This window comes from Diorhabda carinulata, chromosome 2 (assembly GCF_026250575.1).
Source record: "Diorhabda carinulata isolate Delta chromosome 2, icDioCari1.1, whole genome shotgun sequence".
NCBI classification, from domain to species: domain Eukaryota; kingdom Metazoa; phylum Arthropoda; class Insecta; order Coleoptera; family Chrysomelidae; genus Diorhabda; species Diorhabda carinulata.
In genome coordinates this window covers 34447850-34464461 of record NC_079461.1, presented here as the reverse complement: position 1 = coordinate 34464461, position 16612 = coordinate 34447850, and the positions used below count along the sequence as shown (strand labels likewise).

The window sequence follows — 16612 nt, the reverse complement described above, 5'->3', positions numbered from 1 at the left end:
TTATCAAAATCTTACTGGACAACGATTAGTTGCGTAATAATTATATTAATCACTAGATTATCTAGAATGTGAATATCAAAATATTAATATCATTTAACAACAAAAAACGATTTTGTTTAACTTGTTATATGCCAAACATATGTAGTAATCAATTAATATATTCCTAGTTGCATAATTCCGGATTTCTTAGAGATTTTTTCTACATTTTATAAATATTTCGAACATATATTGTACTTGTACAAATGTATAACCAATATACCAATTACAGTGTATGTTAGAGTCAAACATGATCATTATATAGAAGGATTCTCATTGAGCAGACATTTCCATAACAAAGAATGATTTTCCCTGCTGTAACACACATCAGACATATTTTTTTTGATACATTCATCTTGAAAGAGCTGGCTACTCTTATTTTTGATCAACGATCATTCTCGGATTATTTTTAAATTCCTTCAATACAACGTCGTTTCAAAATTGTGAAATATGATCAAGAATCTTTAAAAAATATCTGAAAAACAACACAGTAAATAACTTAAAGATTGAAATATCATAAATAAAATGCTTGGAATAGTTAATTTCACCAATGAATGTTTGATAAAGTGGATACTACACATTTAAATAAAACCTCTCTCATTACTAAACTTAACAAATCTTTCGTGTATTTATATCTATTATTTAGTTGAATCGATATACTGATTGATAAATTGTTAAATCACCCTGTATTAAGAATTGACGATTAAAAATTTATTTGAATGGGGCGCAGCCAATTCTAACGGGAATCCAGTGTATACATGTGCGTGTAAACGTAAAGTGCATATTGCGTGTTACGTTGCATTTACACAAGTAATGCTAATGTGTTTAAATAAACTCGAACTAAATTTCAATATTAAACTTAATTTTGAACATTACAAAAAAAATACGCATCGCTCGATATTTATGTAACAGATTTATTTTTTAATTCCTTCATATTCAACAAAAAAAGTATAAGCATTTAGTTTGAAAGTTGTTGATTTACGAGGAGTGAAAGTTTGGAAGCTTCAGCTTCAAATTGTGAATAAGGTTTCATGTATCTGGGTTTTGTCATTTTGGAGGCATCCTTTTTTTTGCGATTTAAACAAGTGAGGTTAACAAGAAGATGTTCGAATATTGAAGATTGATTTGGTCAAACTTCGATCGTAAATTTTTTTATCATTTCAAACGTAACAACCTGTACATTTCTCGTGCATTAAATGGCACTCTCAATTTCCTATCAAGTGCATAAGGACTTCCTCAACTTTTTTTCTAACCTATATTTTTATAGTCGCTTGTTGTCAATTATTAACAAATTTGGTAAATGTAATAAAACGAATCGTAGTTTGTGTCTGATTCTTGTTGTTATTAACAGTAGTTGATGACGAACACAAAAACAAGAAAAATCGTCAGACATACAGGTTTAAGTTAAACCAGATTTGACTTCGATTGACTTCTTTTTAAGGCGTTCCTCTATCACGTTGCCAAATATTTATTATTTCAAAATGTCACGATTTGATTATAATACTGATGAAGGTGTAGAATTAAAAGTACTAAAAAAGATTACCGTTTACAGTAAAATTGTTAGAAAAATTATATTGATTGAATTGGTCATTTGAGAAACACCTTCAAAAAATTAAGCTTTCAGGAAACACGAAAAAAAGTCAGCTAGTTCATAATTTAACATTATTTGACTTGACAGATGACAGACAAGACTTCTGGTGACTAATGGCGTTGGTGACATTTGACATTAGAGATGGCGTAATGGCTTTGTTTATTTACTGATTTTCATGAGGTAATAAACAAAGTACAGGATGGATAATAGTTAGAAAATAGTTAAAATTGGCGATCCTCTAGAGGAAAACTCACTATAATTCTACATGCTGAAGCTGAAGAGAATTATTATTATATATTGAAAAAGTTAAAGACTACGCGTCTGATTGTTATTATAAAATGACAGCAGATTCATGTGAAAAATGATTTAGTGAGCTAAATATTCCACCAAGAATCGATAATCGTTATCGGCCACGCGGCAACTACGTAAAGTACCGAATATCATCAGGAGAAACGCATTTATGATTGAAAACAGAGATGTATCTCTTTCCACGATTAACGGTGTAAAAATGTATAAAAGCTTTGTGAATAAGAAAGTCAGAAGCTCTTTTCTACCAAAAAATACGAAATAACAGTATTTCTAATGTACCAAAATACAAAAGAAAAGGCGTTCTACCAAAATGCAACTTAACAGTGATTATAATGTACCAAATCACGAAATAACAGCTCATAAAAATTCTTTATGATTATTTTTGCTTCAAAGATACATATTTATTTCGATTTTGACGTTTCAAATATGTATTATTTCGAAATGTTACTATTTGGTTGTAATACTGATGGAAGTGTAGAATTAAAAGTACTAAAAATGAATACCGTTTACATTAAATTGATTGAATTGGTCATTTTAGAAACACTGTCAAAAAATTAAGCTTTGAAGAAATGCGAAAAAAAGTCAGCTAGTTCATAATTTAATATTATTTGACTTGACAGATGACAGACAAGACTTCTGGTGACTAATGGCGTTGGTGACATTTGACATTAGAGATGGCGTTGCGTAGTGGCTTTGTTTATTTACTGATATTCATGATGTAATAAACGAAGTAATAATAGTTAAACTTGCCGATCAAAATAACAGGATTTATAATGTACCAGAATACAAAACAACAGGCGTCCTACCAGAATGCAACTTAACAGTGATTATAATGTACCAAATCACGAAATAATCGCCCATAAAAAATCAAGAGTCTCCATAATTCTTTTTGTTTCGGAAAACGCTCCAAAATGTTAACGAGCTGTGTAATTTATGAAAACATATTTGTATATTCCTTCTGGTCAGTTCGAGTTACCATGGTGAAACAATGTCACCACCACGATAGTGCTTCAGTAATCAAATGATAATATAATATCGTCATTGCGAGATGTATATATATATATATATATATATATATATATATATATTGTATATAACATAATGAAAAAGGACACGAACGTGCTGCAACGATACGCGAAAACGGAAGTCCACTAAGCGGCTGACGTGAGGGTGTAACTCTGATTCTCTACCAGTTTCCGGTACAACACGTGTCCATCACACGTTTCCAGCTCACACGATCTTATCGTAATTATATTATGATTAACGAGACAACATTTTGTTGATGATGACCGTTAGTTATTGTTTTATAACTTGATATTGATAAAATTTAAAAATATGTACCGGATACATTTAAGTGTGGTAGACATTTGAGACTTATTTCCACATTATGTGAAGTTCGGGATATTGAAACATTACTTAGTATAAGTTAGGTTAGGTTAGTAACCTCGATTTACTATTGGGTCGCGAATTTGGGATAATCGCTTTTAAAATCTCATTGTCACTTTTGATTTTGCTGTTTTTAAGGCCTTGTGTAGATTGTTGTTCATTGAAAGAGACCACAACAGTACATTTATAACATAACCTAAGAAAATTTTGTCGCATTCGTTGCTTTATAGTTACTCTACCGAAAAACGCGTCGAAGAAAATATTGTCTTATAATATTACTAATTATCCGGGAACAAATGATAAACAACATATTAAAGAAAAGGATAAACAGTTACTACTAATAATTAAAGAACAAAACAGGGTAATTATACATTTTCACGGTCACTTGGTTTTTTGGCTCTAGAAAATCGAAAAATGGATGGATTTTAATGATCTTGGTCTCAAAATGTTCCATTTTACGGCGGATTTATAAAAAAAAATTAGTAGAAATAGCTGGAATGAAAATTTCTCATAGTTTTACTGTTTTAAATCGTAAAAAAAACGGTTTTGCAAAATAATCCTTTACAAAAAATTATCTCATTATCAGATAAAGTTCTTATAGATTTTTTTGTATTCTACATAAATTAATAAACAATTTTAAAAAAAATCCAAAAAGAATGATTTTTTCAGTTTTTATAGCTTAAAATGAAATCGATGAAAAACAATCAATTAAATCATTAAAATCCATCCATTTTTCGATTTTCTAGAGCGAACCTAACCTAACCTAACCTAACCCAACCCAACCTAACCTAACCTAACCTAACCAAAAAACCAGGTGACCGTGAAAGTGTATAATTACCCAAAACAGGAACGGAATATTAAAATCCAATACATTTTTCCTTACCATATGTACAAGGACTTTCCCAACAATTATTGAATTTATTTCAATAAATATGATATTAGTATTAGTCATAAAGGACATAATACATTATCCAAATATTTCACTAAATTAAAATCTAAAACATCAAAAAACAAAAGTAAAATTATATATCAAATGCCTTGTACTAATTTTGATGGTGTCTACATAGGGCAGACATCTCAGTATTTGGAAAATAGACTAAAAGGTCATCAATTCGATAAAAAAAAAATAAAACCGCATTAACGAACCGTGAAATATCAAAAAAAACACATAAATTCAATTATGAAGATTTAAGAATTCTTGAAATGGAATCTAATACAAGAAAAAGAGACTTTTTAGAAATGGTTCACATTCATGAGAACGAAAAAGCTATAAATGATGAAAAAGACCTAAATAATTTAAGTTGATTAATATAAATACACAAATTTTCAGTGTCAATATCATATTTTGATGAAGAAGTTAAGTCGAAACGACAATTTTTTTAGATCTTTAAAAAATTATTAAAAAAAACTAATTTTAAAACAGAAGAGACCTAAAATCAAGAACATTTAGAAGAATTAATACATCAAAAGGTCTAAGAAATAATAAATAACTTATATAGAACTACTTTATTTTCTTTAAATGCTTTTGTTTTCGTCAGCAAGGACTTGACTACCTTACGCCTGGACTTTGGCTGTAATGAGGTTGGAAAATTTTCAGACACACTCGTATTCAGGACCGGATTAAGATTTATAAGGCCCTGAGCTAAAATAATGACGGGGCCCCCTTAAGGAATTCGAAAACCCGGAAAAATTCACAAAATAATATTAATACGTTAGATTTGTGGTATCAACACATTAAAAAATACAGAATGATTTCCAAATGATGGGGCCCTCTTGGACCTGGGGCTATAGCCCCCCCAAGCCCCTAGCTTAATCCGGCCCAGCTCGTATTTAACCCTTGATCTCGTATTTTCATATTCTTTTTACTAAATTCGTCTTTTGAAACCTGGATCTTGAATTAGAGATGTTTCAATTTCATTTCGTATACAACCCTCAATTTTTATTGTTTCACGATATATAAGAACAAATACCGTTAAGAAAACATCAATTCCGCTCAATATAAACATCGACACGTTAGAGCGGTCGTATATATAAACAAATAAATAGTAAACACGTTTTACTTAAGTAATATCCTCAAACGTTCAATTCAATTTATACACTAATATGATTGATTTGTTCGTGTCACATGTCAATTGAACACTGGTAACCACTTTGGATATTAGAAGAAATCGAGCAATTACCGCCGCGTTCCCTTTATTGCGATCAAACTATCAAGGATATTATATGGAAAAAGTACAAATAAATAGATATATGGATTGGAACTAAAATTTCGTAATAGGACGTTACGAATGTAGGTCGTGAAACAACTATAATTTGAAAATAATAAACATTAGGGTGTACGTAAAATCGATATCCTATTGGGAAATGTTATGACTTATCTAAGGTATTATTTTTCATGTGGAAGATAACAGAGCATTGGTAACTTTTTTATTATTAATGTTACACACAGAGAGAGATTCGTTGAAGAATTTTTAGGCGGGATTAGGTAAATTAGTTATAGGATAAAGGTTTGTTGGATCTGGTCCTGATATAGGATCTGCTCCTCTGTACAGCTTGTAAGAGTTGCGTGGCGTTGCCTTAACTGTCCTGGCTGGAAAAGATGACATTTACCAAAATAACGGTTCTTCTCGATCTGGGGATTTTGTTTTGTAAGTTTTTCGTGAGTTTTTTTGTTTGTTTTTTGAAAAATTCAAATGAAGGTTGAACGGGTACAGCTGCGGCTGTATTATTCCCTATCGTCAGCCATTTGCCTGGTGAACCAGTTCACCAGGTTACAGAGAAACTGCGGAAGTGATGATTTTTATCTTATGGATATGGGAAAGTTGTCAAGGAAGTTGGGGTAGATTTCATGGAGAACTTCGTAGGCTGTTGTTAGCAGCATTAATATTACATATATAAGAGAAAAAAGGACTAGATTTTAGTTTGAGGTTATGTACAAAATTCTTGTGGTATAAAACAAGTGGGAATAGTATATCTCACCCTTAAATATAGTTACTAAATAAGGGTAGTAGTAAATACGACAGTAGTAACCAGTCTTAGTTCGATCTTTAGAAATATAAATCAATTAATAAAGTAGAAACTGAATACAGTTCTTATAATTTTAACAAATCGGTTCTTCAAATACAAGCAACAGGTTGTATTTGTAAAAACCAAATCTAGTACTTTTTTCTGTGACAAGAAAAATAATGTTTTAATATTGAAAAATTATTAGAGTCAGAAAATTATTGATTGTGAAATTTTGAGGACTATGTTGTACTTATACGAGGATATATTGAAAAATTCTTAGCCTACTATAGAACCAAACAAAATTTCAATGTCAAAATATTTTATTACTCAACATATTCTCCTCTTAGGAGACCTTGCAGCGAACCTGCAACGTGTCTAAACCTTTCACAAAAAATGTTTCTTTTTGCTCTGCAAACCAGACCTCCACAAATTTTATTAGCTCCTCGTTGGAAGAAAATTTACGATGTTTTAAGCTTTTTTTCACTTGAGGAGAGAGATGATAGTCGGACGGAGCCAAATTTGGTGAATAAGGGGGGTGTTCTAGTAATTCAAATCCTAAATCACTAATGTTTTGCATGACAACATGAGATTTGTGTGCAAAAACAAAACACCTTTGGATAGCTTTCCACGTCTTTCCTCTTTAATTTTCTCCTGTAGAGTGGTCAGTAATGTCGAATAGTAATCTCAAGTTATTGTTCTACCGTTATCCAAAAACTCAATCTTGATTACTCCATGGCAATCCCAACAAACTGAAGTAGAACTTTTCCAGCAGATTTTTGGAAACGAAACTTCTTAGGTCTTGGAGAACCAGAGTGTCGCCATTCCATCGATTGTTGCTTTGTTTCTGGATCGTAGAAATGTACCCAAGTCTCATCCATAGTAACAATTCGGTTTAAGAAGTCCACATCGTTTTCAAATCGAGCACAGATCGAACGCGGTGCTTCTAGCTTTGCACGCTTTTGGTCAACATTCAAACATTCGGGGATTCATTTTGCAGCAATTTTTCTCATGTCCAAATTGACGTGGACTATATGATGAAATATTCAGTGCATCAGATATCCTTTTTAGCCCAAATCGACGGTCTGATAAGTCATGAATTGCATCGATATTTTCGGGGACTGACACAGAAACTGGCCTTCCCGATCGGTCATCATCTTCGATGGAAAATTTACCTCTTTTGAAGCTTGCAGTCCAATTTTTCACGGTCGCATACGAAGGACATTGATCACCAAGGGTATTAAGCATATCTTCGTGAATCTGCTTACCTCTTAACTTTTTTAAATACAAGTACTTGATGATGGCTCGATTTCTACAATTTCGGTGTACATCTTTTTTCTTTTAACTCATTGCGTAACTCTGGTTTACTTTTTTGACGTCAAACTTCTACACTTACACTTCTAATAATTTATTGTTTTGCTATGGTAACGCAATATTTTGTTGCATGGAATTGGTCTAGGCTAACTAGATATCAATACATCATCGTAGCAACTATAAAACCCGCGTTGCTAAGTAATCAAATAGTTTTCAATAAAATTTTGTGGTTTGATTAAAAAAGTGTGAACTTAGTGGTTGTTTTAATATCTCGTTTCGAGTTTTTTTCAACTCCACCGGAATCAGTGAAAGTAGCGTCACAAAAATTATCACCAGCTAAATGGCGGAAAATTCACGAAACCGCATTTTCAAGATGGAATGGATCATGGAAAGGAAGTTAAAAAAACATACAAAAAACATCAAAATTGTGGTGGAATTATCCAATAAGAAGTAATTTAGACATTAAAATATTTCAAATTAATTATTTTTCTGAAACCAAATAAAAAATAAAAGTTGCAAGTCCAAGAAAGCAACTACTTCTACGAGTACAAAAATTAGTGACTTCCTAAATAATGCTCTCGATGAAGTTTATTTAATGGTCAAGCTTGTTGTATTTTGGCACGCACGAGCTTGTCGAATTTGCGAAATCAATCAAGTAACACCAAAAAAATCAAAAAAGAGACATTTCTTGGGTATTTTTGAAAGAGCGCCCAATTTTTAGAGACTGCTAAGAATTTTTCAAAATTATTTTAATAGTAAGGACATTTTAATTTTTTTAGGGCTCATGCTATTCCTTTCCTTAAAAGAAAAACGCAAGTTTAAGTCTATATGATGATAAACTTTGTTTGTTGGTAAGCACAGAAATGGTAGACCCTGTCAGTGACAGAATTATTTTGAAATTGATAAGATTTATTATTTTAAAACTTTGGAAACAAAAACTAGAAACTATTTACGTGAAAAAGTAAGAAAGAAGACTCTAATGGAGAAAAAGAAATAACATACATCCTGTATAACAATTCTATCTGAGCCATCATCAATTTCAGATTCACAACGTTGAACAAAACCCATAAATAAAAAATAAAAGAGGATACCATCAATCTGACAGTAACAAATATATTACTGAATATTTTAAAGGCACGTCGATACCGCCTCCATTATGTCTAAACACCTACGTTTGAAAACATAATATATTCTTTGTTGAAAAGCCCTTTTCGATTCCCGTCTATGTTGATTCTATTAATTCTAGTTCTAAACTGGTCTTTACGGTAACGTTTTATTGACGGAAAATTGTATCTATTACACGATTAAAACGAGAAACATCTAATGAAAACATAATTAAATTGAGGATACGAGAGCGAGTAAGGTACCAGGAAAGACTGGTACTGCAGTGAGATCTCTCAAAAAAGTTAATAACTAAAGAAAATCTAAACATCATTAATCACTAATCAACAGAAAAAATTATCACTTAGCAGTCGCCTTGTAATACTTTGATCAACTGGGTGAAGTCGACCAGTTAAATGATCCTCCGATTTAAGTTGTCGCAGTGTTATTATTTATCTGGGAAACGCGAACGTATACTGGGCGCTCCTTTCATGATATGTATAGTACTGGCGATCTCAAATAGTAGCGTGTTTAACCGGAGTAGTTTGTTGCATTTAGTCCAGTGCATCGCGTATAAAACTGTCTTTAGAACATTTAGATAACAATATAAAGTTGTTTATGCCTTATTCATTCAACAGTCTCTTCACTAACCAAATTACACATGACCAAAGTCTGCGCAAAGTTGGTGACCAAAAAATCTGACTCCTGACCAAAAGCTCTTGCGTCAACGGGTCTACTCAGATTTCCTTGGAAGGTTAGAAAAAGATCTGCTTTGGAAAGGACCCGATTTGACTCGATGGAAGCGGTGTGTATAGCCCTGCATAATACTAGCGAATCAAAAGTGACGTTATAATAAAGAATACGAGGTCTGTTTATTAAATAACATCCCAAAACGTCACTATTATAGTATTTTTGCTGTAGTTGTTTGAATCGAACGTGTTTTAGTGATGGCCGAGAGAGCAGTGAAGATCACCAGCGCCAAGGTCGCTCTGTGACTCTTTCAACTCCGGAAACAGTGACCAAAATTCACCAAATTGTTCGTGTAGATCGTCGAATAAGCATCCGGATGATTGCCGAGGCTGTAAACGCCGATAAAGAAACGGTTGGAAAAATTTTACAAATGACAAAAGTCTGCGCGAAGTTGGTGCCAAAAAATCTGACTCCTGACCAAAAGCTCTTGCGTCAACGGGTCTGCTCAGATTTCCTTGGAAGGTTAGAAAAAGATCTGCTTTGGAAAGGACCCGATTTGACTCGATGGAAGCGGTGTGTATAGCCCTGCATAATACTAGCGAATCAAAAGTGACGTTATAATAAAGAATACGAGGTCTGTTTATTAAATAACATCCCAAAACGTCACTATTATAGTATTTTTGCTGTAGTTGTTTGAATCGAACGTGTTTTAGTGATGGCCGAGAGAGCAGTGAAGATCACCAGCGCCAAGGTCGCTCTGTGACTCTTTCAACTCCGGAAACAGTGACCAAAATTCACCAAATTGTTCGTGTAGATCGTCGAATAAGCATCCGGATGATTGCCGAGGCTGTAAACGCCGATAAAGAAACGGTTAGAAAAATTTTACAAATGACAAAAGTCTGCGCGAAGTCGGTGCCAAAAAATCTGACTCCTGACCAAAAGCTCTTGCGTCAACGGGTCTGCTCAGATTTCCTTGGAAGGTTAGAAAAAGATCTGCTTTGGAAAGGACCCGATTTGACTCGATGGAAGCGGTGTGTATAGCCCTGCATAATACTAGCGAATCAAAAGTGACGTTATAATAAAGAATACGAGGTCTGTTTATTAAATAACATCCCAAAACGTCACTATTATAGTATTTTTGCTGTAGTTGTTTAAATCGAACGTGTTTTAGTGATGGCCGAGAGAGCAGTGAAGATCACCAGCGCCAAGGTCGCTCTGTGACTCTTTCAACTCCGGAAACAGTGACCAAAATTCACCAAATTGTTCGTGTAGATCGTCGAATAAGCATCCGGATGATTGCCGAGGCTGTAAACGCCGATAAAGAAACGGTTAGAAAAATTTTACAAATGACAAAAGTCTGCGCGAAGTTGGTGCCAAAAAATCTGACTCCTGACCAAAAGCTCTTGCGTCAACGGGTCTGCTCAGATTTCCTTGGAAGGTTAGAAAAAGATCTGCTTTGGAAAGGACCCGATTTGACTCGATGGAAGCGGTGTGTATAGCCCTGCATAATACTAGCGAATCAAAAGTGACGTTATAATAAAGAATACGAGGTCTGTTTATTAAATAACATCCCAAAACGTCACTATTATAGTATTTTTGCTGTAGTTGTTTGAATCGAACGTGTTTTAGTGATGGCCGAGAGAGCAGTGAAGATCACCAGCGCCAAGGTCGCTCTGTGACTCTTTCAACTCCGGAAACAGTGACCAAAATTCACCAAATTGTTCGTGTAGATCGTCGAATAAGCATCCGGATGATTGCCGAGGCTGTAAACGCCGATAAAGAAACGGTTGGAAAAATTTTACAAATGACAAAAGTCTGCGCGAAGTTGGTGCCAAAAAATCTGACCCCTGACCAAAAGCTCTTGCGTCAACGGGTCTACTCAGATTTCCTTGGAAGGTTAGAAAAAGATCTGCTTTGAAATGGACCCGATTTGAGTCGATGGAAGCGGTAAAGCAAAAAACGGCAGAGTTCGTAAAGGCTCCCAGTAAAGAAGACTTTCACCACTGTTTAGAACAATGGAAAATATGTATGGAAAGGTGTGTGCCGAAGGGAAGGGAGAAAATTGAAGGGGAGCATCCGAATGTAGAATAATTTTCATAATAAAGCCTTTTTTTCTAACCAGTTTCGTTATTTAATAGCCAGACATCGTATACGTCGGTTGCCTTTTAAGTTTCTACAAAAAAGCTCGCCCCTAAGATCTATACATTTCGGCATAAGCTGAAATCATTTCTGGAAATAACGTTTCCACTTTGAAGCTGATATCTTAGAAATATGATTTCGAAAGTTTTCAACAGCTTTTTGACGTAATGGAAATCGCTGTACGCGCACTTTTTGTTTGACAGTGTGGAACAAGAAAAAGTCATTAGATGATAAATCGGGTCAATATGGGAATTGAGACATTCATTCGATGTTTTTCTTTATTCAAACATTCATTTGTTTGACGTGCTTTATGGGAACTAGCATGCGGAATATTTCTGATAACTAAATATTCATGTCAAATTTATTGTTTCACGGTCTGCGATCTATTTTTTTCGATGTTTCTCGGAATGATAATCGATTTTGACTGACTTTACCACTGATGAAAGCACGACCACGTCGAAATTCTTCTCAGTCTTCTCTGATGGTGCTTCATTATAAAAAGTTGCACGAAGCGATTCTATACCTTCACAGGTTATTTCCATTTTTGCCCAAATTTCATTATCCTCAACCAGAACTCGCCACCTATTATCTATTGTAAAAACTTGAAAGGCAACCCTCGTATTAAATGAAAATTAAATAATTCCTGTTGAAGGTTTCTTTGAGCTGATAAGATTTCTGTCAATCATTGAAATTCACGAGTCTCCTCAACTAACTATTTTTTCATCTGATTTCCATTCAATGATTTTACGTGTTTGTACCTGTATAAAGTGGTAAAAACCATTATCACTAGTAAGAAATCAATGTGTAATTTCTGAAACTTTATTGTCTGGAATATTTAACTTAGTAAATAACCCTTCTTGGACAAAGACTAAAATGATATATTATTATATGGAGATGCACATGCCCCAAACTTTATAATACAAGTTCATCATATATAACTCGGTTTAGGCCAGTTACTGAATGTTTATTATATATAAATTTGAGATATCGAACACAGTACACAATTATATTTATATATACTTCAGTTATGGAAAAAATTACTTCCAATTTATGATAAAGGATAATACAGCAACTGTACTCGTCCTTACAAAACGCAGTAGCTCTTAGTTTTGCCGTTCCATTTTATTTTAATGTATTTTATATTGTAGACAAACAAATTGAGTGAGAACTACATTGAAAGAAATCTTCCTAACACTAAAAAATCAAACCCCAAGTTTGCAGACTAAAATAACTCTCAATTCCTAAAACAATCCATATTTTACGGAAAATTTTATACCTGTCATTTTAAACCAATCAGATCCTCAACTTTAACAGGTTGTTATACCGAATTACTGATAATCTCCCTGGTTTGACAGCGGATGTCATAGTAGCAGTACTTCTGATACTTCAGTTGTTTGTTTTTGCTTTTTGAGGTTAAGTTTAATTGGGCCGTCTTTTGATTTGCGTCATGCACAGCACGAAATGCAAAATCTTGGAGTTTGCAACCTCCGTGGACCGTGTCAATACGGTTTTTAATTGCATTAAATGTCTATGCTTCATAAAATAAAGATAATACTTCGATTTTACTGAGTTTCTCTCAACACTGGTTTCATGGTTAAAAATTTTGATGATTTCAATGCTCAAAATTGTTACAATTTTGTTGATTTCGACATTTCTTACCCATAAATAAAACTACGATTTTAAAAATTGTCAAGAAACGTCAAAACTACATTAATTTATCAAGTCACCAAATATCAAACCAAAATAAACAGTTGTAAATATGTAAAAACTTCTATTTTTCATTTTTTATTCTTAGTATAACTTTTTCGTGAATTTTCGCATAATTTTTAGAGAAAATTTAGAAAATGATTCAAGTTCTAGGAAGAATATTGATGAATATTTCCCTTTTTCCACAAAAATATATCTAGACGAACTTTTCTTTCTACTTATAGTTTGATGGCAAAGAATATAAGCAAAACGCTTTAGTGTGTTTTGCAGACGCCATTTTGTTAAGTTGAGAGGCGCGTTGACAGAAACGCCCTACTGCTATCTAGCGGAAACTACGTAAAACTCGGTTTACACAATGTATTGCTGGATTCTTAGTTAAATAGTTACGATTTTTCTGAATCTGATGATTCTTTTTGATCCCGCATATTAGAAATTTATTTGTTATTATACAGATGATATAATATAGTTTCACAATACCCCGACTAAATACTTAAGACAGTTGTAGACGTCGACGTTTTCTCTATAAATATCCCATGTTCAAATAACTCGCTTTTGTATAAATAATTTATAGAATTTAAACTTTGTTGGAGTAGTTTGTAATTTATTGGAAGCCGGTCGTTATTGGAATAGCAGATTAAAGGTGAATTCATGCAATCAAAAGGTTAACAAAGACATATTTAGTGTTTTGCTTCTTTACTTCTGTTTAGATTTTCATTGATTTTCAGTCAACAAATTATTAAATATATTCGGAATTATTAGAGTTAATTGATTATGGTGAAATATTATTTTTTAATATGTTTAATAACGTTATTAAATAAGCAAAATGTAGTGGTGGATTTCGAAGTCATCTTTGACAGAATTTGTAAGGTTAGAGAACTAACCTTACTGAATGTGCATGCCCCATCGGAGGAGAAAGATAATGAATTAAAAAACGAGTTTTATGGGATAATTCAATTATAAAAAATATGATGTTGAATTAAATATTAGAAAACTTTAATAACAGAAACCTGGATCTCTCCAGATGGACGCAAAAGAAACCAAATTGATCATGAATTAGTGGAAAAAAATTACGCAAGATTAATAACAACATATTGATGGTGACAAAATTGAAGAAAGCGAATGCAAAAAACGAACAAAGACACAAGATCCCAAGAAGTATAAAGTAAAGAACGAGTGAAACAAGATTAAGAAAAGAGAATGCTGAGATTGGAAGGTTATGTTAGGTTATGTTATGTTATGTTAGGTTAGGTTAGGTTATATGATCAGACAGAGATTGGTCATAAAGTGAGGTTTATATAAAGGTAATTCTTATCTTATTGTCCTTTTAATTTTTACTAAAATCTAACCAATACATGGTGGTAATTATTTTTCCTTGTAAAAAATATTACTCGAGTTAATAGTGTTGGTTATACTTTTTTAACCAAATGGAGATATATATAAGATAGAGAGTACGATGAACAAAATTTTTATAATTAACTCAGAAGTCATTTAAATTTGGTACAAAAAACTTTTCATATGTTTTCTTATCATTTTTGTTCTTCTGAAAATCAGAAGAGCTCTGTCAAAAAAAGGGTGAAATATCAAAAAAAGAAAGGCCGAGTAAAACTTATTTCTGTTATGAGTTTTAGAGACAAAATACGCAAAAATTCGTGAGAATTCGACATGACTTTTGAATGATTTCATTGAGAACCTGCTACAGAACCTATTTTTCGTAATATCAAGCGCCAAAGCTGAAAAAATTGAAAGAAAACCAAAATGAGGAGAAATATGATGTCAAAAGTAAACTAAAATCGTTCCATCATGAAAGAAAATTTAGTGAGGAACCTACTTTTTCAAAATTATTAAAAATTACTGAAAATTCTGAAATCAGAACTTTTGAAAAAACTCAAAAGTAAGGTTTGCTAATTTCACCTCTGTATAATGTAACAGAGATATAGTTAGTTGGAATTGAAAAATTTCAAGTTTTTAGCACTACTGAAATTTTATAAAAAAAAATAAAAACTTAACTTTAGTCACCACCTTTTAAGGGGAATATCTCGGAATGGTATGGGCCGAGGAAATTTTTTTACAGGAAAAAACCCTCTCTCAATTTTGTCGCATGTATTTAGAAACACCCTATATTTTGAAAATCATTCGATTTTTTATCAATTGAGGCTCATTAATGTCCTAAAATCATATCCTCATAGTTTATTCTTGGGTTTAATATATTATTGAAATTATCATATGCATGACAAAACTGACAAAAAAAATATAAATGAAATAAAAGTTTTCTCCATAATTTTTGTGATTTTTTGTGTTTTCCGTATATAAACTGTCATTTTCTTGTTAGTAGTTTGAGGTATTTGTTAATAATGGTTAATTTATAATAAAATCAAATCTAATAGTTAATTTTGACTCACCAGTATGGATGTAGGTATGTTTTTTCATGTCGGATTTCTGATGGAACCTTTTACCACAATACTGACACGGATACGGCCTGGTATCGGAATGTATTAAAAGATGTGTTGAGAGGGTCGAGGAACGTTTGAAAGATTTTCCACATTGCTGACACTGGAACAAAAACAATTTCCACATCACTTATATTTATCGCAAAAGATTATCTTCAAATTTTCCTTCGTTATCGAAGAATTACTTTGTAAACACTAAAATAAAATAAAGTATGTAGTTGAAAATTTGGAAAACTTATCATATCATAGTTACACCGGAAATGTGTTCTGAAATATTTCTATACATGCGTGTTTTGGTATTCAAGAAGATCTAGCCTTGGAATACTAAGAGACATTGAATATTTCGAAGGTAATAGCTCATTAGAAATAAGGGGCTGACAGATCAACTTTAATGTTGCTATATAAATCTCAGATCAGACCAGTATTAGACTATAGTTCCATAGCATATGACTCAGCAAACAAAACCCTCATCAACCAAGTACGCTTTCAGAATCATACTTTCAGAACTACGCCATAGAAAAGTTTTTAGTGGGATTCAAGGGAGCCCACCTTAAATCTAGAGCGAAAACGACTTGGTGGTAAATATGCAGTTACTTTCCTTGCAAATAATCCAACATTTGAGTATACTTTTCCAACAAATTGACAATAGTTTATCCAATTGACACCTATAATATGAAACGCTGGTTGGTAAAGATTCTAAATTACGACGAAAACCTAAGAATGCAAGACAAACAAGATCCAAATTTATGGAGACTCTTAAACATTATCAAAACTATCAGAAGATATATAGAGATGCCTCTAAATTGTAACTGATTCACAGCAAAACCACCAAAACAATTCTCTCATCCTCACAGATTCGATTCCCTTCACTCTAGACAAACAATTTATT

The 16612-nt window shown here is 32.7% G+C and overlaps 1 protein-coding gene across 1 annotated transcript in view; it reads right to left on the bottom strand.

Moving 5' to 3' along the window:
- Positions 1-16612, bottom strand: part of LOC130904277 (zinc finger protein 568-like) — a 63686-nt gene that overhangs the window by 15874 nt on the left and 31200 nt on the right. The window contains exon 5 of the mRNA XM_057816941.1: positions 15676-15826. Within this exon, the coding sequence (XP_057672924.1) occupies positions 15676-15826 (151 nt within the window). The remainder of the gene's footprint in view (positions 1-15675; positions 15827-16612) is intronic.